This window comes from Lycorma delicatula, chromosome 4, assembly GCF_047948215.1.
Source record: "Lycorma delicatula isolate Av1 chromosome 4, ASM4794821v1, whole genome shotgun sequence".
In the NCBI taxonomy this organism is placed as follows: Eukaryota; Metazoa; Arthropoda; class Insecta; order Hemiptera; family Fulgoridae; genus Lycorma; species Lycorma delicatula.
Window position 1 is genome coordinate 122,206,844 of NC_134458.1, and position 27,320 is coordinate 122,234,163.

Genomic DNA, 27,320 nt, shown 5'->3' on the forward strand with positions numbered 1-27,320 from the left:
TTAACATTTTTGTTTCCCAGTATAGTAGGTTGCATCACTGATGCTAACCTCCAATCTTTTACGTTATTCAAGCCATTGGATACATTCTGTAGTTCGGCCATGCGTTTATAGTGAATTGTTCTAAAAAAATACGTGAAATTATTGCTTATATCTGGTCAGAAGTTCGAAAAAATTTGTATAATTTTTTGTATTATTAATAGTTATTAAAATGACGCTTAATCCGGCGTACGAAGCTATTGGAAAAGGCTTCGTCCAACAGTACTATGCACTTTTTGATGACCCTACCCAAAGACCCAATTTGATAAATTTATATAATGTAAGTATCATTGTTTAAGCAATTGATCTGAATTCTTTTCTACGAAATATGATTTTTTTTTAATTTCATTTTTAGCTTTTTGCAGTATTAAGTTACTGAAGTTTCAGGGATATAGTTGATGGCAAGAATGTCTGAGACCTTGATTTCGTTTCGATTTATGGTATGACAAAAATTTTGTTTTTTTTTTTAAACTAATATATTTTGTCGTTTTATTGACATAATGTTTATTATTCTCAATGTGAACTTATTCGTTTTCTTATATTTTTATATATGTGAAATGTAGAATGAAACAGAACACCCTTTCTGATTCATCAGTATTTGTTGGATGTGCTACATATTTATTAGTTGTAAGTATAGCGTCTTTGGAATATTTTGAACTGCCCTGTGTCAAACAATTACTAGATACTTTCTTTAAAATCAACTACTCTGTTTTACATCTGCTGATTCATAAATTAAAGCAAACTTATTGAATTGAAAAATAGGTAAAATAAAATTGAAACTCATTTAACAGCAGGTGATTGATTGATATTTTGTTTTAATAATAAATACATTTAAACACCAAATTTAGTTTGAAAACCGTATTGAAGAGAAATTTTATTGTGAAAGGTAATGTTTTTTTAATAATGTAAAACCATTATCCTAATTACAACAGTAAATTGCATATTTGCAAGGCAAATGATGTCATTGAAGATCATGAATTAATTTCGGAAATTGAGTTGTATGAAGTAAAATGAGAATATTATGCCAATAGCTAGAGCAATGTTTTTTGTAAACAAAGTCTTGTAGGTCTCCCAATTTAAACAAGACAAAGGTAGTGAATCCCTTTTAATGAAAACCATTGTTTAAGCTAATGTTAAACTTTTTTTCTTTCTAATCAGTAGATGTTGAACCAGATGCATTACAGATAAATAAGACCGTCATGCAAGCACAGAATTGTGTTAACATATGTTCCAAAGCCAAAAAAACATTTAATTGTGGATACAGTTGTAAGTAGTCTAAGGTAATTTTATAAACTATGGAATTTTAGGCAGGCTAAATGTTGTGCTTACTTTTCTGTTATTATTTAACTTATTTATTTCATTGTAAATGCATCACATAACTACTGGCCTAGTAATACATATTTAATTGATGACATAAAATTTGTACATTTACATTAGGTATCGTGAAATAATAAACAAATTTGCATTTATATGTATTTACATTCTCTGCATAGAGTGTGTGTGTGATGGGATGGCACACAGAATTATTGGCTTGCTTTTCTGTGCAGAAGATTGACAGCTTGAGGAAACTCAGACCAGTTTAATGTTATCAACTCTTTGACACTATCTTCCAGTCACTATTTGGTTGTATTGACTACTAAGTATCTTATCCTGGTGTGTTGGTGTAATAAACTATAAGAACACTCACCACAAATAGGATAAGAAGCTCCATAAGGGAGGATGTTTAACAGAGCTGTAAAAGATAACCAGAAGCTTCTCGAATATCATACAGCTGATATCTACCATTTTATTAAATAATAGTTAATGAACCCTCATAAAAGTATTAATGTTGAATAATAATTTTTAAGGTTTTAATAAGAAAAGTTGGGTTTGCCGGCTTATTGTTTGCCAGGTGAATAATCTTTTTTTTTTTAATTATATTAGAAAACAAAGTAGGTTCATATTGGCAAAATTCGATTTCATTTTGAATATTTCATGGTATTAGAAATTCAGTAATAAATAATTTTTCTTCATAATTAGATTACGATATATTTTTCCTGCAGTTTGATTATATTCTTCTTATACATGTACCTTAAATAAAATGATTGTTTATTAATAATTAATTGTGGTTCTGATGTATGTATGCCTAGTCTGTACACACCAAAGTATTTTTTTTTTAAAGATTCTGCTTTTGCAGTGAGACTTAAAAAAAATTTCACAAGAAAATTATTGTGTTTAAATTATATGGGAAATTATATCTACTGGGCTTTTGCAGATTCTGTATAAAATTAAAGAAAAAAGGTAGTACATAATTATGATTATATAGCAGAATGTTGCTATTACTAAAACAGATTAAAATATTTGATTTGTTATTAAGAAATATTAAGACAGATCTGGCCTAGTGGTAAACTTGTTGTAAATCACTTGTTTAGCAGCCGATTTTCAAAGTCAAAGGTTCTGAGATTCAAATCCTAATAAAAGTTAGTTACTTTTACATGAATTTGAATATTAGACAGTGGATACCTGTGTCATGATTAGGGTTCAATTAACCACACGTTTCAGGAATGGTTGGCCTAAGTTAATACAAGACTAGACCTCATTTACATCTCATACATATCATCCTCATCTCATGGAAAGGGCTCTTGGGGGGAAGGGGGGAATTGGTTATTGGTCACTAGTTGAACTGTTTACTATGTACTTATTAGGAATAATGATTGTATAAATATTAAGAATTTTTATTATTTTTAATGATAGTGTTATTCCACATTGCTAGTGAATTTTGTAAATGAATGAAAGTTAATATTTGTCTGTTGATTGTCACATATCCTCAATTCCAGTCTACAGATTTGAGGTGCATAAGTTAATTATTACTATTTCTGAATATATTGTGTAATCTGGTATTCTGTTGGTGGCTCCTTTACCCATCTACTCAGCATAAATATTCCCTCTATTTTCTTTAAATGGTTTATAAATAAATGTCGAGAGATTGTGGTATTGAGGTTAAATATTCTGGAATTAAGACTACATCATTCAACCTCTGTTAAAGAATTTTGTACTAGATATTATGCAAATTAATTAAGAGGTAGATTATGTCGTTCTTCAGTATAACTATCATTCCATTTTTGGACCAGCCAATCATGGGCTCTTCTTTCTCCATCTAAATATTTTCTTTTAATTATTTTATATGTATACACCTTACAGAAATTTGACATACATTATTATGTATATACCTTACAGAAATTTTTTTTTAAAATTATTACTGCCGTTTTAGCAAGCAAGACTGTGCACTGCTGTTTTTTTAACTCTTGATGTACAGGTTAATTATACTTGAAGATCATTGTATATCATGGAATATTTGGTCAGAAGATCATTGTATATCATGGAATATTTGGTCAGAATTGATATTTATTTTTCTTTGTTTCAAATATTTGTTCAGTATTACCAATTCGTGAAAAATTATTGTACTTACTTGATTGAAGATGAATTTATGTCATTAAAAGAAAATCAATTTATAATTATTTTTTTTTTAATTTGGTGTAGTTTATGTGTTTTGAACCCCCCCCCCCCCAACTCAAAACTTGTTTATTACTGTTGGCCCTAAGGAGAGCATGCTTTTATTTTTCCATGTAAAAATATGCTCTCACTTTTTCCATGAACTGCATTACATAAACTGTGAAATATGCTTAAAATGTACTTAACAAACTGGTAATAGTCCAGAAAATGTGATCATTCTAAAAATAGAACATTAGCCTGTCCATATCTGTTTAAATAGAAACAAAAAAACTTGTTCAATAATAACCATGTGTATTTTCTTCTTAAATTGTGTCAAAAATAATATACATATATTATTTATTTATTCTTGTAATAGGATATTAGGATATTAGGACCTATATATTTAGAAACTAAAAACAAAAAAACAAAAAATTGTAAAAGGTTGTTTGTAAGAAATTGTTTCGTTTATTTTGTCCATTATTTTCAACTGCTGCCAGATTGTGTGTGTACAAATGCAATTATTGCTACTGGCTTACCAGTCCTGTAGCTGCAAATGTAAGTGTAAATGTGCCAGTAAACATGTAGAGTCCTGAACATACTCAGGTCTACTACTCCTGAGAGGTGTGGTTAATTAAAACCCAACCACCAAAGAACACTGATATCCCAATCTACTATATTGTTTGTTTAAACCATTCAAAATTAATAGACTCCTTTGACAGGGAGTCTTATTCTTTAAGACTTTTGGGGGTTGGCGTTGATGTACCTACGTTCTCACTCATTCTATCTTTCTCTGCTCCTACTGTTCCTGATCGAATGAAGGTTGGTTACCTTTCTGTTAAACCGCATGAATGGAGTATACAAGGAAATCTTGCATTTATCAGGAGTTTCCTCAGTAGTTGGTCCTTTGCAATGACGATATCTCATAAGTTTCTTACTAGAAAACGGAATATTACAGGGAAATGTCCTAAGTGTTGCCTTATTTGCCGTAGGTATAAATAGTATAACAAACTGTGTGAGAAAACCCATTATGTGTTCTTTATTTATTGATGATTTCTCAATTTATGTAAACCTAGAACTGTAGTTACTACTGAGAGGCTACTCCAAACTACAATAACCTGTTTAGAATCGTGGTGTAAAATGACTGGATTCACGTTTTCTCCAGAGAAGACAAAATGAATCTACTTTTCTCGCTTGAGGGAAGATACTGACCCTCTATGTGTTTTTACATGGTGAACCAGTTGAAACATGCACACGAGTTAGGTTTTTAGGAATGTGGTTTGACCAACGATTAACATGGGTAGTACATTTAAAGGAGCTGAGGGTAAAATGTTTAAAAATGCTATACTTGCTGAATCTAGCTCACTGAGTCTTCTCATATATTAGTGCATTAATTCCCCGCTGGGGGTACTGTAATGCTATACAGTATTGTAGCGTGTGTTTAATCTCCCAGAAAGCAAAGCTCTACAAACAAAATTTTCAAACATTGCTGTGATTTTGATTCAAAATCTTGCTTCAGTGTGCTGTATTTGTTATTGAGAAGTTACTTTTCAATATAAAATTTGATTTAATTTGTGAAGTGTGCATTTGTGATTTATGTGTATTAAGAAGTTCATTTACACTGGTTCTAAAAGCTGTTGATAATAATTAGTAAGTGAAATGTTCTGTAATGAAAGACATAAGTATATAAATCAGGTATATGCCAGCATTCATTTCATTTATGGTTTTTGTAACTGCAATATGCTACATGAGCCGCTGAAGAATATTGTTGGAGATTTCTCAATTGAAACCATTCTACCCAGCAAATATTTGCAGATACTCACCAGCACCTAAGGGAAAACAGAACATTTAATATAACATCTGAACAGGAAACAAATGTGAATGAGCAAAATGTGAATGAGTAGTTGTTAAGGGCAACAACTACTGAAAGAGCTGCTGCCCTCTTTCAGTATTTCAGAATAGGATGTTCTACTTTGTACAAAAATGATATGTATTTCCAACATAATGGCACACCAGTCCATTTTTATGGTCATGTTATTCATTAGTGAAATATTTCCTAACCCCTGGATTGGTTGAGGTGGACCTCTACTATGGCCAGCTAGATCACCTGATATGAATCCCTTGAATTTCTTTTTGTGAGGATGTATGATAGTGTTAGTGTTTACACAAAGATCAAAAAATGCAAATAAACTTTTATAAAGAATCGTGGGCCATTGAAGAAATCAAAAACAACCCAAGAATGCCAGAAAATGCTATTTCATCTGTAGTTGCCACGCTGAGATGTGTTTTTAGGTTGATTGCAGACAGTTTTGTCAGTTGATGTAATGTAAGAATAATTTATGCTATTTTATTTGGTTTTAGAAGTTTAGTTTCTTTTTACAATTTTATCCAATAATACATAGAAGGCTGTTCATTCTAGTCTAAATTTGTAATTCAGTATTTTCCATTTTGGTATATATTGTACTTCATTAAAGAATACATTATTTTTTTGTACTATTATTTAATTGACTTTATTTACATCAATTTCTCAGAATTAAATTCCCTATTAATTTAACTTATAAGTTCTATTTGTTTATTCCTGATTTAACAAAGTTAGTTCACACCAAAGCAAAAAAAAAACGGTTTTTTTAAACTCAATTTTTTTTTGTTTATTACACCCTACTTCATAGAAAATAATGGTGATATAATTCTGGGACCTATTTTTTTCACATTTCAGATCAAAAACCATAAAAAACCGTAAATTTGCTCCTTAATTTACCTTTCCAGAATTTCAGTAGAGTATCATTTCAGCAGAAATCTGGACAGAATCTTTCACTAGCCATAACTTGCTAATGAATTGTTTTTAGACCCATGTTTGTATGATTTTTATTTCATTATTTTAAAGAGAGAAATACACCTATGAAGTTTAGCAGAATTCTCCTGGGACACCTGTGTACATATATATATTATTTTTTGTTTTAAATAAATATAATAAAAGCTTTTATACATAACACTAGAAAAATATCTTTCCATCTACATTTAAAATATATATCAACTGTAGCTTAGGTAATTATAGGTATAACTGTATCTAGGCACTTAAATTCCTGTGTGAACTGGCTGTCACACCATTTATATAAGGTAGGTAGGATAAGATTAATCTTAACCTTCAAGAAAGATTGGCAGCAAGAGTCAAAATGCATCATAAAATTGGGTTCTTTGTTAACAAAATTTAGGTAAATGTTTAATTTTTTTATGATAGAAAGTTTACCTTTATTGTACATTTTTCTGTTTCTCTTTGCAGTTTTATTTCAATATCAATTTAGCACACAGTTTCTTTCTTTTATAGGTATTTAAAAACAACCACCCAGTTTGTAAAAATAATAATTAGCTAATTTATCTATAAAGTTTTGAATCGCCTTAAAATAATTGGTTTATAAATTTGGTTAATTGGTTTGAAAATTCAAACAAAAAAAATTGAGGAATTTGTAAGTTAATAAAACAAACATATTATAAAGGCATTGGATATTAAGGATTTGTGGAATCTGCTTTTATTTTCTTTGTTTCTTTTTTCCAATTAGTTTTTAATGTACTGTAGAATTTTTAACTGCTATAATGGATATAAGTAAAATTTCAGTCAAGAACAGGTGGAAATTGTTTTTTGCTTATTATCTGGCTTAAGTTAATTATCTTTTGAGAAAATCAAAATTTCTATGAAAATTGTAAAGTAATGTTACTTATTGATATGTTCTGATTTGAGGTTGCAGTGAGTATTGATATACAAAAAGGTAGAATATCTGTTAAGTAAAATGTTATGGGTAAAACATAATTACGTTATTTTTAAATCACTTTATTGGTTGGGATCACTGTAACCCTTTTCTTACAAGCTACTCAGTGCTTTGTTAGCTTTTTTTCTTATTCATATACTGCTAATAAATTGTGTGTTGTCTTAAAACCAGTTTTACATTCACCTCTAGTTGATGTGCTTTCTATACTTTATAATTTTTTTCTTAAGGTCACAAATTTTTTCTTCAATATATTTATTTCATTTAACAATATTTGTTTATGTATGTAGATTGAAATTTTTGTCCTAATCCAGTAAACATTGAGAACATCTTTGTTACAAATACTTCATTACCATGATGTAATGTTATTTAAATAATGCTTAATTTGATTGCTGTGTATCCGTAAATACATTTTTATTATCATGATTTAATATTAAAATAAACAAATGCCAATAAAATTGTTATTATTATAATATCCAATATAAAATCACTCGTGAAATTGAATAGTGTTAGTCTATATATTTTTATAATTGATTGCATTACATTCTCTTTTTACAAACTTATGACTAACTAGATTGTACATAAGATTCAAATTATACATAATTAATCTATTTTAGCTTCTATTATTATTTTAACAATACATAGTCAACTATATTTTAACCATTCAAGCAAATTATTTTATTAATGTCAACTAATATTGTTCTACCTCCCAGATCATCTTCCTTGGGATAGCGTTAGTTAGTTATGAAGTATCCTTATTCTTATAATGCTTGTTCACTTTGTTATTTACTGTTATTTCTAGTTTGCTTGGTTTAATGTTTGTCCTGAGGTGTACATATATTATAATATGTATATATTCTAGTACGTTTGTGCTTATCAATTACTGAAATTTTGTCACTCTTTATTTTAAGACATGATTGCACCCCTATTATCATTTTGATGGATACCAAAATTAAAATCATAAAACTTGTTAAAAATTAAATCTCTTTAATTATAATTATAATATAATAAAGATTTTTTTTTTTTGTTCTGCTAATTTTTACTTATATGTATTATTAGCAAACAAGATAGTTGAGATATTAATTTAGTTAAATTACTGTTTTAATAGAAAATTTTATAAACATGTGGTTTATCCTGCTAATTTTCATCAGAATTTTAATTTAATTGCATTAAATGATTCATGGAAGTGTTCTATTTATATCTATAAAGAGAGAAATATTATACTAGTACTCTTTAAAAACAGTTCATTAATGAAAATCTACATTTCTAAATTTGTTGAGTATGTAATATTTTATGTTAAAAAATTTGGTCCAAAATATCTGTTAATTTGTTTTGACCAAATGTTCATATTTATTCTTCTGATTTTTTTTTTTTTGTACACATTATTATCAAATCTTGATAAACTAGCCCAGCTGTAAATTTTTCAGTGTTTAAAAGAAATCTTGCATTTAACCAATCTCATTGAATTACTCTTGAATTTATTGCCTCTGAAAATCTGCATAGTGAATGGCACTATCTATTACATATACAGTTGTTCTTGTTAAGGTGAAATATACTAGTAAGTTGTCATATGATATTTAGATTTTAAGGAATTAAATGAAAGTTAACAGTATTTTAGAATATAAACCTAAGTACAGTTTACGATAATATTGAAAGAATTATTTTTTTGGATTTATTTACAGGCAGAGACATCGTTTATGACATTTGAAGGTATGCAGTTGCAGGGAGCAGCAAAAATTATGGAAAAACTAAATGTAAGTTATTAGCTGTGCTGAAATTATTTATTTTTAATTATTTTAATGAAAATATCTATTTGATGTTAAGTAATTAACTGTTAACTTCATTTACAAAATTGTTTTAATTAGTTCCCGATTTTTTTTAAAGTTATTTTCTTTTATGACTGCATAGGATCACTTTAGTCAGTCTATTATCCAAGTCTCTTCAATGGGACTGTTTGGGCCTTGCAGTCCTCCCAGTACTTTTTCATACGTTCTGATATTTGTATCCTTTCTAGTGTTAAAAATGTTTTGTTTTGTAAGTTTTTTCTTGTTAGTGTGTAGCGAGTTTTTTGTTCTTGATTTTCTTGTTTAATTTTATCTTACTTATGGTATTTTCTGGTGTAAGGCCAATTTCTTTCAGTCCTCTCTTATATCTCTAATCCATCTGCATCCTGTCTTGGTGTTTTTCAAGTCCAGATTGTACTGATACTAGCTGTTTCAGAAGTCTTGAAACTTGCATCCTTATGGTATGTCCAAAGAAGTGTAGTCTCCTCTTATTGCTATCAGTGGTGAGTTCTAACTCTTTTTACATGACTTTATTGGGCACAATTCACCACTGTCCATCTTTCTGGTACTTTATATTGATACAGGTCTTTCAATTCTTTTGATTCTCTGGAGTCTCTGTCTTTGATTGTTCGTTCAGGTCGAAGAGTGTTTCTGATTCATATGTGGCTTCTGGTTTCATAACTGTGTTGTACTGTCTCTTTAAGTTTTAGGTAATTAACAAAACAAAAAACTTCCTTTGATTCTTCCATGGAAATGTTAGTTCAATTCTATTTTTTTGTCTTTGAAGTAGCATACCATGTGTGTCAAATAGGGTATACTAATATAATTTACATAATTTACAATTATGGATCAGTCCAAATAAAATGTTTATTTCGCTATTGTTTCTTTTTTCTAATATCAATTCTATGTAAAAAAAAACCAGATAAGACATAATCTTAGTTTTTTCTTCTTTTTTTTTCAAATTGTATCTGTATATATATATATATATATATATATTTTGATATTAGTATTTCTAAGTTCTGTTACTGTTTTTTGGTGGTTTTTCTTTATATAAATATTTATATATATATATATATATATTTTTTTGCATGTTTGCGGCTCAGTCAGAATGTTGAGAGATTGACAATTTAGATGTTTATATAATTACAGTTTGTCGGTTTAAAAGTATAAGTAAAACAAGACAAATCAATAGTAATTACAATGGTAATAATAACACAATTAATGAAAAATAGTGAATAAACAAATATTAATCATAGTAATTACAACCACAATAATAGCAACAATAAACAATAATTTTACATGTCAATATCAAACAAAGTCATAAATGTCAATAAACATACAATATTACATACAAAGCAGAATTTAAAATATTCATCAGGATTTATATACAGGGAGATAAATAAATAATGAAAACCAGAATTCAGACCCATTGACAAAAGATATAACACTTTTAACCACTAGTCTTGTATTAATAACAATAATACATAGATAAGACAAGTATAAAATTCTTTCACTGCAGATACCTTTGCTGTTCACAAATAAAACTACCCTAACAATTTATGAATAAAATTTAGTACATTATCTCTTTCACTTGTAGTCTTAGTAACTCACCAATAGTATTTCTTGTTTACTGGAATTACTTGTGGCATCACCTTAATCGTATTGAACTTAATTCACACTGAAAATTCGCTTCTTCCTCGCAGAATACTCTCTCTGACTGACGTCTTGCAGATTCACATCACAGCCTCTCCTTGCAGAACTGATGTAACGTCTTGCTAGACTGGTTTGCAGAACTGCCTTTTAACTGGTCTTCCATGGAGTATTTATACTCTTATCTTCTTTACCTGCTGGACTGGATCCAGCTTGAAGCATGAGAACGATCAACCAAGCCCTTTCGTTCCCATGCATTCCTTAACCTGGACCGGTAACTCTTCTCATGGAACAAACATTGGTTTATTGTGTATCAGTGGGCAGTATTACAAAAGCGACTGTTAAGTGAACCTGTTACGTTTACTAAAATGGTTTCTTTTAGTCCCTTTTTGGATCTCTTGCATTATTATGTTTTCTACTATCTACTTAATTGGCAGGAATCTGTTACTCAGGACCGTTATATCGATCTTGTTAAAATATATACATACGTATCTTATCAGTTGATACTTTACAGCTTTAAAATGTGTCTTACATTATCACCTTGTTTACCATTTTAATTTCATGCTGTATTTTTGTTCTTTTATCTGTTAATACCATTAAAGTTCTATGCCCTGTAAGCATTTGGATGGTATATGAGCATGCACTCATGTGCTTGTTAAACCAACTGTTTAATCAAGGTTTCGGGTCTCATTGTATGATATCCCACTTTGTTGTTATCTAATTATTCTTGCAATCATTCTGATCTTGATTTTTGGTAACTAAGATTTTGCAACTTTTTTTATTGCTTCATGATAATGTATTCTTGTGATGAAAGTTCATTATAAAATTCTGGTTAGTCTGTCCAATTGTAGTGGAATATTGACTGGAACCAATAATCTATTTATTGCTCAGCACAGATGCAATTTAAAGCTGTGTGTTTGTGTTTCCATGCAAGATTCCTGATAAATAAAAAAATGTTCCTTAATAGTAAGCAGCTGAGCAGTTCTTTTTATTTATTTTCTTTTTAACTGGAGTTTTTTTTGTCATTTTAGAATATACTGTCTCAGAAGATTGCTAACTTTTTATGTTGCATATTCCACATAGGTTCTAAGTACGTACCATTTACAAAAATAACCTGTCCAAAGAGGAAAGAATTTAATCTTCTTTAATGATTTTTTACTTTGATAATGTCATCATGCAGTTGAAAAAACTAAATGGACAGCGTACTTTAGCAAAATAAAAATAAATTTTGCATAAATAGCAATATAAAAATTGGAGAAGATTCACTTCTACAATCTTAGAAATTCTGTATAAGTGAATCTTCTACAATTTTTATTTTGCTATTTATTTAAATGTTTAAATTTATCAAATTTACTTGGGTAGTATGGAGCAGTTAATTAATTATGATTATCGTAATTATAAAAAACTGAAATTGTGATGAGACTCTATCAGTATTAGGAAAATTAAGGTAGTTCTATTTACTTATAGAATTTGTTTAATGAAGTAAATATTGCACATTCTTACATTTATCGGGGTTTTCCTCAGCAGTCAGTCTTTTCGAGTTCGAGTAGGAATGATGATATCACTAGATAACAGTATAGTACTGGGAAGTAGCATTACCTTATATGCTGTAGCCAAAAATCGTATTACAAACTGTGTAACAAACAGTGAGAACCTGTTATGTGTTCTTAATTTGCTGATTTCTCAATTTATGTAATGCCTAGAACATTTAGTCACTAGTGAGAGGCTGCTCCAAAATACAATAACCCATTTAGAATTGTGGTGTAAAACGGCTGGATTCATGTTTTCTCCAGAGAAAATGAAATGCATCTGTTTTTCACGCTTTAAGGAATAATGACACAAGTGTTTTTATTTGGTGAACCAGTTGAAGCATGCACATGGGTTAGATTTTTAGGAATGTGGTTTGACCAATAACTAACATGGGAAACACATTTAAAGGAACTGAAGTTTAAATGTTTGACTTGATGACGAGTTGATAGAGTATGCATGTTGCACTTTTACTGAGCTCTAGTCCGTTCCAGCTTGAATTACGGCTGTGTGGCTTATTCATCTGCTCGGATCACCTTTCTTAGAATGCTAGATTCCATATATCATTCATTTATCTGTGTGGTATCATTCATTTATCTGTATTTATTAAGATGTGTGGTAAGTCTACTGGTGGAGAGTGATGAGCATCCCTTTCCAATAGACAGAATCAAATGATCTGCACTTATGTAGCTTGTATTAAAGTGCAACAAAATCATCAAACACTTTGTGGTGTTCTCTAACTAACATCTGATTCGATATGAAGAATAGCAGAGATCTACTACTCTACTTAGCATCAGAGTTAACTGCCTTCTCTCAGCTCTACATATACAATTACCTCCAGTCCTTACTGTTGTTCCGTGTTATTACCCCCTTGGCATTCTTCTCTCATTAATTACTGTTTTGATCTTTGTCAATATGATAAAAAGATCACTAATCCAGTTAACTTTGCAAAAAAAAATTATAATATTATAAGTAGCTTTAATCCTGATGTTACACTTTATACAGACTGCTCTAGAAACGCTAATTCGGTTGGTTGTGGTTTTGTAGTTTTTGTGTTTTGTTGGACATAAATGTTTGACCTTCCCAGCATCACCAGTATTTTCATTCCAGAACTGTATGCCATTAATAAGGCCTTACATATGGTTAGCCCAAAATTTTGGCATGTCCTTGTTTGCTCAGATTTCATGAGTGCCTTACAAGCAGTTAGTGATATATACTCCAGACATCCTGTTGTTTGTGAGATTCATTGTGTTATTTCGCAAATGACTAGATGTAATACAACAGTGAGCTTCTTCTGGATCCCCAGCCACGCATAGGAATTTCAGGCAATGAGTGCATGTACAGTGTGGCAAAAGAGGCTTGTTTTCAGCCTTCTTTTACCAGTTGCATTGCTTCTAACGGTCTTGTCTGTTTCTTGAAGAGGGTAGTTCATGATGAGTGGAAAATTGAATGGGATGCCACCATGAACAATAAACTTCATCCTTTAAGAACACTGTCTCACCATGGAGCTCCTCATGCAGAAATAACTTGTCGAGAGGAGGTTATTATCCGCTGTTTGCGAGTAAGGCACACTAGGTTGACTGATGAATATCAGTCTCACACACACACACTAGGGTGACTGCCAATTAACAGTGCACCACATCCTTGTGGATTGTATCTGTTGGGTGGAATTGCATCAAATTTAAACATCGCATGTTAGAGGCTAACATGCAAACTAATTCTAGTGGATAATGAAATGAAGTTATCTTATGTTTTACAATTCCTTAGGGCCGTCTGTTTATATTCAGATATTTGAATTACTGTGTTTTTGCTATTTATGTCATTTGCTGTAAAGCAGATGATAATTTTATTATCTTCAACATACGCTACAGGTTTTTTCACATAAGATTGATCTTAAATGTTTTTAATTAATATTTTATTGTGAATTTTTAACATTTAGTTTTTTAAAACAAATGCACGAAATACATTATGTCTGGGCAATGATAACATGAAAGTGTTTTTCGCCCTAAAAAACCCCCAAAAAACCACATATTTCTAAATTTCCTTGATCCTAGAGCCCTTTAATTCCTGAATTCCCAGTTATCCCTTTACAAGACGAATTGTCATCTCTACCTGGATTCAATGTGTCTATGTCATCCTCGTATCACTTCTCTTTAATGGCAATTAGGGAATGTTCCTTGTGGCCATCTTCCTTCTTATTATTTTCTTTATGTGACCATGTTTTAGTGTGACCATTTATTTATGTTTTATGTGACCATTTATTGTGTCTATACCATGCCAGTATTTGGATATTAGTCGTATTTAAACAGCATAATTATTAGACATTTTAATGGTAGAGCATAATCATTGTAATCTTCTAAATTGCACTAATTGAAAATTTGTGGAAAAATTTGACAACCAGTAATTTATAAGAAACACTATAAAGTTAAACAAAATACAATTATCAGAAAGCATTGTAGGATACAATTCAACAATATATTTGTGTATATCTTTAATACATAGATTACAATTATTATTTTTAAATTTGTAATTTTTCTGAATATTGTTTTCAGAGTTTAACTTTTCAAAAAATAAATCGTATAATAACAGCGGTTGATTCACAACCAACGTTTGATGGTGGGGTTCTTATTAATGTACTAGGTCGATTGCAGGTGAGTGATATAAATGTTCTGATGACTTATATAAGTTGAATAATATGATCTTCCAGTTATATACATAGTTCTTAATCTTTCATGTAGACTAATATTTGGAAAATAAGTATACTGATAGTTTTTTATGTATGCGTATTTTCTGTTATTCATTTATACTGTCAGACTAATTTATAAGTAGACTAGTTTAGTGGGATACTGAATGTTTTCTTTGTACCCAATCTTTGTTGGAAGGTGTTCGTAAAAATATATTATACTTTCTCCAGATATTTTTAAAATGATTGCCATAATTGCTTTAGCTAAAATACTTGATTTTTTATTACTTTTATAAATTTATCACATAATTTGTTGAAATATTGTGTATAATGTTTGAAATATTGTGTCCTTTAATATGTTGTCCTATGGTTTTTATCTTTATCATGCATCCTGAAGGAATACATCACAAGAAATGTTTTATCATCAAAGCTTTGGCAAATATATTTATTTAGCCTCTCAGTTAATCGGCTTACAGCCAATTATAGAGCTAGCCTATTATTTTTGTGATGAGTTTCCTGAAGACTTAAAATATTTTTTCTTTCTTTTTATGAACAGTTGCTCATTTCTCAATAATGGCTTAATTTTTATGGTAACTACTGAACCCCTTTTCTTTAGAAGACTCAAAATTTCTACTGAAAGAGGGACAAAAATCAAGAATATCTCTTCTGAAGAAAAATTATTTATGTTAGAAATTCCACAGACTGCATGATCTAGAAGATGGTATATATGAAAAGTGGGTTAAAAATCTGATCCTTTTTATTTTATTGACAGTTTTAAAGAATTCTCTGATAACTTGTAAAGTGTATTATTTGTAAATAAATTTAGAGCAAGTTTTTTATCAGATTTTTCCGATTTTCCCTTATAATTGGTTTTAAAGCCAGGAAGCTATGTATTTTGTTATTTAAGGTATAGTTTTTAAGTCTGGTTAGTTGCATGAAGAGATTTCTGAGAAGAGACAAATGTCTTTGAACTTTGTAAAGAAAAAGAGTTGGTACCTCTGAAATATTTTAAATCAGAAACTTAGTGGAAAAAACAGGAAAGGAAAAACATGTCACTGAAAGTAAGTGTATTTATTGCTGCTGCATTTTGCTACTTTCAGTTGTGCTTTGTTAAGGTATGAAAGGAACTTTTAGTTACAAGTTGTTTTCACCAAGAGGAATGATGTTTTCTATAAAAACCGTTCTGTAATGATGAAAGTTATTGCCACTTTTTTTGGGCTAAATCTCACTTTAATTTCAAAGAGGCTTGGCTTGTTCACTGTTATTCTTCATTTGTTGTAAGAATACTGGCATAGGATGCTTGTTACTTCTGAGCATGGCTATGCCATTTTCAGAAAATTGGCTGAAATGTTTTTTAAGTGAACTATCTAAAATAGCATTTAAATTTGTTGTATTTACTCATATAGCCATTGTTCTGCAACTTCTTATGGTGACTAAAATTGTTGTGCCTGATATTAAGTTTTATTTTAAGGAGTATTTTTAGTGCATTTCAAAAAGGGTTAATTATAGTCCAAAGAAAATTGTAAAGATTGTAATACATGCGTGAATCAATTGGTAATATGATTATGAATATTTATAATAATTAATTTATACTATATATTCAGCAAACGTGATAAGATGCATTTAAAAAAAAAAATTATTTAAAAAAAAAATCGTAACTGCATTTTATCATTTGTAATTCATTTATAAAATGTAATATGGGAACTTATTATTCTTGGATGTTCTATTTTGAACATTCAGAATTGAGAACAGTTTTGTGACTGTAGACAGACGAGGATCCACCTCATGCGTACAGCCAGACGTTTGTACTGAAACCAATTGGCACGAGTTTCTACGTTCAACATGATTTATTCAGACTGGCGCTACACAACAGCCTTTAGCCTCTGGCATCTAATGACAAGACATCAGGTTGATATATATTTTTGTTCTTTTTTAATGAAAAAAATTTTTAAATGTTTTACCATGCAATCCCTCTTTTTAGTTTTGTTTGCTTTGTGTTCTCACTTGCACATACCTTTATACACTTGCTTGAAACAATACTTTGTAAATATAATTCTCTTTTGTTTAATGGCATTGGAGTATTGTTAAGTTTTTTTGCTTTAATTTTTGAACATTATTGTGAATGTTATTTAATTACAAGTACTTGATGTATGAATAAGAATTATTAAAGTACATACAACAGCCTTTGCTTGCATTATAGTAACTGAACTTTAGCTGTCTAGTTTGCACTTAATTCTCTCTATTTTTTTTATTTACATTTGTTAAACAAGTGGTAGAGGAGGTTTTTTTCTAATATAGTAATTAACTTTTGTTCTGTAGATGTTTCATATCTAAAAGTAATTTTATTTGTAGATTATGAGCTACAAATTTAAATTAATGCATATTTGTTGTAAGTTTTATAGTAATTTTGCATCATAAGTATATTAGTGTATTGGGTTTGGGGCATACCGGTGGAATGATGAATAATCAAATGAATTAGGTTGTTCATGTAGTTTCTGTTTAATGTTTATACAATTTATTAATAATATGAACAATGTACATGATATTCTCTCATTTTTGTTTTTAATAATTGGTAAAATTAAAGTAGTTTTTTTTTAATAAGATGTTCATTATATGTGTTTGAAGATATTTAAAAATCTGTTAAAGCTTAAATCTAAATCAGATGAGTAAAATCTAGCAGAATAATTTTTTTTAGCGAAAAATTATTGCTATCTAATTTTTTTTTAATTTTCATTGCACAATATTTAAAAATATTCTTTAAACTTAAAAAAAAAATTATTGAATAAATTTAAATATTTATTTAGTACAGCAATAAAAATTTTATTCAGAGGAATATTAAAAATTCCTACTACAGTTTTTTAAGGTTTATTTTTTTACATATTTCTGTGAGAGAATATTAATGATATTTATATTAGCAAAAATGCTATTGGAATTTGAAATCACTGAAAAAAGGGATAAAAGAGAAAATTGTTATAAATAGATTACATTATGTAATTCTTTGTTATAAGGAGTGAACTGATCATGTATAATATAAACGCCAAAGGTGTGTAAACAATACTATTATTTTGAAGACAAAGCTTGAGGACAAGTCTATACAACATCAAAACTATTAACTCCTGTAATAATAGTCTTACAAGCAAATCACTTCAAATCTTAAAATTTATTTTTTCTTATCAAAAATTTGTATTTCATTTACGTGAAATTATGATATATGCTATTGGTGCTCATTTAAAGAGCAGCTCCTTAAGTGGATTAGGAATCTCAATTTGAAATTGAACATGTGGGTGAGATTGGGAAATATATATTTCTACTTTCAGTGCTAATGCTTGTATTAGATAAAACAATTATGTAATGTTGCTATATTTTTTTTTCAGTCTTGTTAACCCTGTTGGTAAAGGTATAACTTTGAAGCAGTGAGTGTTTTTTCAAGGTCATGTACAATCGGTTTGGAAAATAATAAAAATGGTTTATAAGTCATATATCATATAGCACATAAAATTAACAAGAGGAAATACTAAATTTCCATTTAATATAGATAACAGTAACATTCCTCAATTTTTTCTGTAGAATTTATTATTCTCATTTTCATGAAACAAAATACAGTTTGTAATTATTAAATATAATTATAAAACTATTGAAATGACTAAATTAAATTTCAAAATGTTACAAATTGGTTCCTCTTTTTTTTTACATGTAAACGTGACAAAAGATTAACAATTTAATACAATAAAAAAGTTGGTTTCTTTTTTATAATGTTTTACACTTTTAGTTAAGGGGGATTAATAATTTTCTAGTCTTCATTTACATAAATGTCAGAGTTAGATATATCACAATATTATTAGGTACAAATTGATCATTTTCAGCCAAAACAAAATCACCTTTGTCATCAGTTATTAAAAATCCCATTTATCACATTAGATTCTTACTATTTTAAGCCTTATATCTGTCTTCATTTTCAAATTAATATTGTATCTATTCATTTAAAGAGATGTAAATTGTAAAAAAATGTTTATAAAGTCTTTAAATTTAAAATAATTTAAATCGTTAATATAATTACAAATCAATATAAACAAATTTATAATTACACTCTGTCACAACAGGAAACATAACCAAAAAGTGACTGTTTTTAAACTACATTTGAGTTGTCTTGGGCATCATAGAAGCCAGCTCTGTTGGTAAATTGAACATTAAGACCACAGTCAGCTGTTCAATCAAATGTTTCAATTAGTCACACTGTGATGTTACTGCTCTGCCTGCCATCATTAATATTTTACCATTTTGCTTTGGCAACTTTACCAGTTGTAGGATTAATTTAGTTTTTTCATTTTTGTTAATAAAGGTTTTTTTAATACTAAATTTGTTTATCTTAACTGTATGTGCAATTGTGCTGTCTTTTAGTTAAATTATCCTTTATATAGATATATTTTCTATTAAGCATTGATAATTTATACTTAGTATTAATGGCTATTTATACAGTTTCATTTATTTTTTTATTTTTAAGTATTGTTTACATTTGCTTTTTGTATAGCTTAACCTTAATGTTTATATATTTTATTATTGTTTGCATTTTGTTTTAATGCTTATTAAGATTTGCATTCATTAACTCAGTGTAGCAGAAGTATTATTATTATTATTATTATTATTATTATTATTATTACTATCTAACCTTAGGAGAAATATTTCTTGGCTAAAAATAACTTTTAGTTTATTTAGCTAGTTATGTTACCTTGAGAAAGCTACAAATTGTCAATTTTTTCTTTTTAATTATATATTCTGCTGTAAAGTAATATACTTTGAATTGTGGTTGAATGATGTACTATTACAATATTGTATTTTTGATTGACAAATTTTACATTTTCATGATATTTTGATTTATTATGTGTCTAAAAGTATATGACATTGAAAGTGTTACTTTCTCCAATTCTTTTATAAAAATAAAACTACAAAAAAAGCCTGAAGTGACTTAAGCTAAAATATAACTTAAAAAAAGAACTACTTAATTACAGGTACTTTTATATTTTTTACAATTTGTAGAAATTGAAATTTTTTTAATAAACATTTTCCAAAATATAATATTTCCAGATTTAACTCATTTTTACTTTTGAATAATAACGTAATTAGTGAACAGTAAAGGTTGTATGAATCATTAGTGCTTTATAATATTTTTTTTATATTATTACTTAATTTTTAAAAAAATTAGAGGCTCCCTGCATAAGATTTTTTTTATTAACTAATATGATTTTGTGATGCTTTCTAAGACTATGCTGTTTGAATATTACATCACTGTTGGACATAAGTAGCAAAGAGCACATTAAGTTGTTTCCATACTGTTCCTTTTTAATTAGACCTGTCAGTACAGTTGACAGTTTAATTTCAATAATAGTATAGTTTGTTTCAATCTATAGTTCAATAACATCCAATATACAAAATTTCACTTTACTCCTGTTCTATTTAAAAACAACTTAAGAAAGAATATATGTATTTCCTTTTTATGTGTTCATACAACAATAGTATACTTTCTTTACACTTGGTGACAATTGTTTACAGTAGGGTTGTAGGATTTGTGTGTGTGCATTGTCATATTCTACTTGCAGTTTTGTATTGTAAGCGACTTATGTTCCAATATTTATGTGTTTCTTGTCTCATTTCTGGAATATTATTTTCTCCTATAGTTATTTATTATTTTTACTTTCTACATATAACATTATTTTTAGTGCTAAAAATGTTAAAAAATTTTGCACTCCTCATTTCTGATCTGAAGTAAAAAGAAAGTTCTCTTTTTATGTACTAATATTAATTTTAAAAATTATTTTAACCAATAATACCTCTAAATTTAACATAACTATTTAAAAATTAGTTGTCTCCACAATAAAAATACCTTATGGGAAAATGTTCATTAATACACATGAGCAACATAAAACTGAACCCATATCGTAACCACTGCAGAACCGGTAGATTATGTTACAATGAAATTTTACGAATGATACGGATAAATTGAATAAGAAAAACATTAAACATAATTTAAATGTTGCATTTATTCACTTTATTGTAACAAAAGATATTCAAAATTAACATCCTGCATCGATGCACTTTTGTGCTCAACTGATCATTTTGATAGTCTTGATACAAGTTGTTGTTGTCAGTTGCATTGATTCTTGTTGAACACTCACTTAAGTTCATCATTATTGTGGGGATTAGATGCATAAACTCTCTCTTTAAGTAGCCCCAAAGGAAAAAATCGCAAGTAGATAACTGGGCAATATGGAAGCCACCATCCTCTGCTGACAGCTCATTCATTTGTGAAAGCTGCATGAACATGATTCAATGAAACGTTTGATGTGTGACACTGGTTGGTTGGTTCCATCTGGTTGGAAGAAGCTGTATTATTTTTCATTATCAGTTAATTGCACATAGAATTCTTCAGAAATTGTGAGGTACTTGTACATTGAGAGTCTGGTCAAAAAATATTGGTCCCACTATATGAATACTGGAAATGGCACACCAAACACTAATTTTCTCATCGTGAAGTGGACACTTGAATATCTCGTGAGGATTCCTCGCCATCAAGTACTGGTTCTGTGAATTAACATTGCTAGATAAATGAAACCATGCCTTGTCTGATATGAAATATGACATCGGGTCTATCTGTCCACCAACTATGTTTTCAAGATGCCACTTGCAATTATCAAGTCATTTCGGTTTGTCTATCTCCTTCAGTTGTTGCACAGTTGAAACATGGTATGGTTTCAATTTTAATTCATGAAGAATTTTACGATAAGGGTGTATTTAACACCAGATTAATGGGATGATGATAACTTGCATAGTGATTTTTTTAGATTGGCAGTAATTCTCTTTTCAATATCCGCAATGGCCTGTGGAGACCTAACGGAAGGTTGCCTTTTTCGTTTTGCATTTGAAACCAAACCTGTTGTACCCATTTTTTAACTAAATCGTGTATGCTACTCTTCACTGAAATACAGGCTTTCGGAAATTGTTCAATGAATACTTAACGTGATTCTTCAAACGATCCAGAACAAATATAGTCTTCAACTGTAGCTATCCACCCCTGGATTGAATAAGGTATTTTAGCACAAACACAACTGCATTCACAATAGTGCACTGCAACAAAACATATACTACACTGACACGTAACAACCTGAAAAACGGCAGCAACAATCAGTAGTAACATATTCATCCACTAGACGCACTAATTATGTGAGTCTTGCATAAATAGTGTGTGTTGGATATTAGTTTCATTATGGGTTCAGTTTTATATTGCTCCTTATAGATTTGTAATGATTTCAGATATATACTTGACATGGCTTTATAAATCTTACTTTGCATACAATGTTGAGCATAACATTTTTTTTAAATATGTAGTATTTTTCTTTGTCTTTGAGAAAAGAATTTTACTTCATTGAAACGTGAACTTTATGAAACCTGTATTCAGTGATTTGTTAGAAGTATAGTTTTGTTAACATTTTGATTACTTAATATTTTTACTAAATTGTTTGTGTGAGTTTCTAGATTCACTGATGGAATGCTACAGCCTTTGTAATTATTTGTAATTTTTCTTGGGATCATGATAAAAATAGTTCCTATTGGATCACTTTTTTTGTTTAGAAAAAAATAATGAAACGGTGATGTAGAATTGCTTCTTTTTTCATTTCATAAAACCAACCGACTGAAATCTTATTGAGACTATATAAAATAACTTTTTTAAATAATTTCTTTTTGTTTTCTTCTCTGAATTGAGACACAATTACTAATTATGTTGATTGGCCTTTCTATTATAATACAGGGTTATATTTTCTGATAAGTAAACAACTAAATCCTCTCTTTATTATAATTTTGGGGAGGAACAGGTCTCCATTCTTAGTTTTTGTTTTATATCTGAACCTCTTGTGAGCTGTTAACTATTGAATGTGTATAAAGAAAAACTTTACAATTTTAAAAGATTTTAATCAAGGCAACTCATAACTGTCACAAACATCACAGTATTTTTTACTTTGTAATATAGAGTATTACTGAGGAAAAATCACTATATTTTTTTCCTAATGGAGTATCTTTAAAAAACAATTTTTTTTAAATTGGATTAAAAAAAATTAAATTACTATTAAATTAAACTGTATAAAAGTAATAATTCATTAAATTCAGAAAAATTGTTGTGAAATTTAATTTTCAACAGTTTAATTTGAGTAACAATTATCATTTAATGTAGTTCAGTATGTTTAAAAATATCAACCTGACCTAAGGTGTTGTTGATTGCTGCTCTATACATATATATAATAAGCCTACTTTGTCTCTTAGAAAAATTTTCCTTATATTTCTTAGTATTTCACCTATTTACCATTTCATTAATTACAAAATTTAATCTTAACTTATGTAACAGAACGTAAAGCAGGAAAAACTGATTTAAACAAAAAATATTTTATACAATTCTTCTATTAAATTGTGCTAAATGTATTCTTTACCACCTCACAGTTCCATAACATTTAGTAGTACTATATTTATCTTGAGAAAAAAAATTTTTAGGATATTTATGGGGGAAAAATTTTTAATACTGCATTCAGTTTCTGTTATGTTAATTTCATACCTTTAAAAAATTGAATGGTTATTTCATTAATAAATTATTTCATTTTTCATATTATACATGGTTATTTTAATTGAAATACATACTTTTGATAGCTTATAAAAAATTAAACTGGTGTATGTGAATACAATAAATGATATAGTTTTACAGGGAATTTAAAGTTTATGTTGGTATATCTGCTCTGCTGCTAATGTCACTGATATGTGTCATATTACCAGTCTGGAAGATAGTCATTACTGCAATAGAAATACCCTTTTGTGTACTCAAATTAGCCAAAACAAACTCTATTATTGTCGTGCAGCGATGTTTCAGAACAAAATATGGTAAATCACCACCAACAAGAAAATCAATCTATGACCAGGATAAACAGTTTCTAAACACGGGTGTTTGTGTAAAAAGAAAGTACTGGAAGACCTCCTGTTTCAGAAGAACAAATTGATTATGTTTGCGATGTGTATCAACATAGCCAGGCAAATTGACTAGATCAGAAAATTTAGAATTGCAAATTCCTCATCCAACTGAGTGGAAAATTCTGCAGAAATATTTGAAAATGACTCCTTTTAAACTGCAGTTAGTACAAAGTCTAAATGTCGACAATAAAGTCTTACACAAACATTTCTGTGTGGAGTTGCAGGAATGTGTTGAAAATGACAATGGCTTTTCTCATCGCCTAATTTTCAGTGCTGAATGTACATTTCAGATTAGTGGTAGTTAATAGACATAATGTAAAAATATGGAGTACAGCCTAAGAGAAAGTTTACACCATATACGCAATTCCCTTAAAGTGAACTTGTTTTGCACTACAATTCGTGAGAGTGTACGGGCCGTTATTTTTTCATGAAGTGACAGTAATCAGAGTAATTTATGTGGACATGCTAGGTGAACAGCTAATGCTTGAACTCGAGATGGAGCTCTGCCTCATGGCACTGTCAGAGATTATCTGGATGAACTTCAATGGATTGGCAATTCAAGTGAGAAATACATGGTGGTTTAAGCCACCACAAAATTTAATGCCTTGTGACTTTTTATGGGGGTTATTATGTAAAGGCAAAATTTTTGTACTGCTACTACTTCCTGTTATTGACTTAAATGCTGTTGCTACTGTTGACCAGCATATGCTTGCACATGTTTGGGATGAATTTGATTACCATGTCATCTGTCATGTTACAAATGGTGCACATGTAGAATATTTATAAATAAAAACTTAAAGAATTCTTATATATAAGCTATCAAAACTGTATATTTCATTTGTAATCACCATGTATAATTACTCTGATTAGCATACTTTTCCTTACAAAGCTGTAATCAGGTCAAAATCTTGAATATCAAAACCAGTTTCAGCATTGAAAAATTCAAGAAGGATAGATAGATGTATGCATATATGCACATTGTTATGGATTTTGCTTGATTTCTCTAAACTGGATGAAATTTTACACGATGATTACTATGTATATGACATTGTTTCTGTTTTAAGTTTTATTCAAAGTGTGAAGGAATTTTTTTAATTGCTTTTAGTATCTTATTTTTTTTATTATTTGATTCCATTATCTTAGTATGTTTCATTTATGTATTTCATTCAGGGGTGGGGGATAAGCCTACCTAATTTTTAAAATATCATATTTATCATTTTGCTTGACGATATCTTCAAACTGTATTAAAAAATGTTATGTTGTATGGGTCATTGATGCCATTCAATTTTGGTTGCAGTTGGATAAGGAGTTAATAAATTCCCTGTTCAGGGAGTTTGTGGATAGGTATGAACGATCACCATGGTCTCCAAACCTCAAAATTTTATCAAATTTTCTTTTTTTGCATACTTTTGCACACTAAATTCTTCTTGTAAGTAGTAGTCTGCCCTGGTAGGCAAAGTGCATAACTTTAATGATGAAGCTGTAAAAAAATTCAAGAAATCCAACATTACATTAATAACTAATTAAAATTGAAACTAGATTGAAAATGATAAAAATTAAAATTATACTTTTATATAATGGTCCCAGCTGCCATGTGGAGTTAAATTAAAGCTCCAGAAAGGTCATATGAAGAAATTAGATGAATTACAAATATATTCATTACCAACAGAAATAATATTCATTACCAACAGAAATACTACTGTAATTATAATTTTTATATATATATATATATATATTTGACTAATGGTTACATGTTTTCATTATTTTTTATAGGCAGACGAAGATCCTCCTCATGCATATTCACAAATCTTTGTACTAAAACAATTGGGCAATTCGTTCTACTGCCAGCATGATATCTTCCGTCTGGGTATCCACGACACTGCTTAATTGATCCATAAACACATAAATTGTAATAAAAAATAATAAACAATCTTTTATGCGATTAATATAATTAAGCAGTAGTTTCTATATTAAACGCATAATTTTTTGTTTAAATAATAAAAATTTGTGTAATTATTTTTGTTTATATTACGTAAATCAAATTAACTGTGTCTGGTGGAAATATTATTAAATATTTTTAAAAGATAATAAAATTAAAAGACTCACAAGTGATTGTGGAATTGAATTTAATTATTTTAACACTGCTTAGCAGGAACTATTATAACAATAAATAATTACATCATAAAAGTGGCATATTATTTGTATGTTATTTATCTTATTACCATTTATTTTTATATTAAATATTAAAAGTGAATTTTAATTATTTTTTAAAATGGAAAAAGGTAACCTTAATTGTGTTTGTTATTTTAAGTAAAAGTGGTAGTTTTTTTTCTTATAAATATTATTAAAATTAAGCACCCTACTACTACTACTACTACTACTGTTTTTTGTTTTTTGTTAAAATTAATAGTAACACTAGCAAAGAACATTAATTTTCTGGGATTACCAAGGATGAATTAAAATATAAATTATCATAATTATATTACATTACAGTAATAATAAATAAATACATATATACATATATGCTTAATTAGCTATTAATTAAAGACTGATTTTTAGATTGCTTAGTGTTAATAGCATATTTTAATAGTAAATATAATATGTATATTTTTCATAAAAATTGTTTTAATAAATAACATGAAGTCTCAACATCCTGACCCACCCTTTTCTCATAACCTACTACTAATTAATGTTAATTTTTTTTTTTTTTTTTTTTTACTTTTAACTTAGACAAAGGTGGTGTACAATGAATGTTATTGTAATATTTTTTTTGGTTAGTAACTGGCTGTTACTATGTGATTGAACTGAATTTCAGATCCCTTTCATATTAATTGTTTACCATCAGATCCCTTTCATATTAATTGTTTACCATATGGAAAGTATAAGATATGGGCAGTGGTTGCAGACTATAAAAAGCTGGGATTATTTTTTGTTGAATAACATAAAGAGTTGCTATTAAATTTTAATGACTAAATATACTAAGGAATCCTTAGTAATCTCAGTTCTATATTATTTACCTTATATAAATCTGTTACAAAGCATTTATTTTTCACATGTTTGTTGCTTGAAATTTGTTGAAATTTTTATGCTTGAAATTAATTAATTGTAGGATTGTTATATGCAAATGGATTATATTATATTTATGCAAATGTATAAATATTTAATGTACTACTTAAATTATTATAATTGACTGATTAAAATTGATTTATTATTGATTAATATTATGTATTCTTTAAAAAAAAAAATGTTTCATGATGAGCCGCTGAAAGTATTTTTTTTTTTAGTAAATGATATCTTTTTTAATTTCTTTTCAACATTAATGATAAATATTGAAAAAACAAAGTTGTCAAAATTTATTTTAAAATAAAATTTCAGTTAATTAAATATACTCATTATTTATTTATTTTT

At 28.6% G+C, this 27,320-nt stretch overlaps 1 protein-coding gene across 2 annotated transcripts; it reads left to right on the forward strand.

Annotated features, from left to right (window-relative positions):
• Nucleotides 1-44: 44 nt before the first annotated feature.
• On the forward strand, nucleotides 45-26,024 carry LOC142323835 (putative nuclear transport factor 2). Of its 2 annotated transcripts, XM_075364106.1 has the most exons (5): nucleotides 45-316; nucleotides 8,948-9,019; nucleotides 14,779-14,877; nucleotides 16,676-16,817; nucleotides 25,686-26,024. In XM_075364106.1, exons 1-4 carry the CDS (start codon nucleotides 209-211, stop codon nucleotides 16,787-16,789), a joined length of 393 nt encoding a protein of 130 aa, XP_075220221.1. In that variant the 5' UTR covers nucleotides 45-208; the 3' UTR covers nucleotides 16,790-16,817; nucleotides 25,686-26,024. The 2 variants fall into 2 exon arrangements, with proteins under 2 accessions (XP_075220221.1, XP_075220220.1); XM_075364105.1 differs by lacking the exon at nucleotides 16,676-16,817 and having other exon boundaries at nucleotides 47-316.
• Nucleotides 26,025-27,320: the final 1,296 nt, after the last annotated feature.

Bases quoted from the DNA above. Each gene is read 5' to 3' on its own strand.
- LOC142323835 (XM_075364106.1), top strand. From the start codon at position 209: ATGACGCTTAATCCGGCGTACGAAGCTATTGGAAAAGGCTTCGTCCAA. The intron at 317-8,947 runs GTAAGTATCATT...ATTTATTTACAG, and splicing joins ATTTGATAAATTTATATAAT to GCAGAGACATCGTTTATGAC. The intron at 14,878-16,675 runs GTGAGTGATATA...TTGTGACTGTAG, and splicing joins ATGTACTAGGTCGATTGCAG to ACAGACGAGGATCCACCTCA.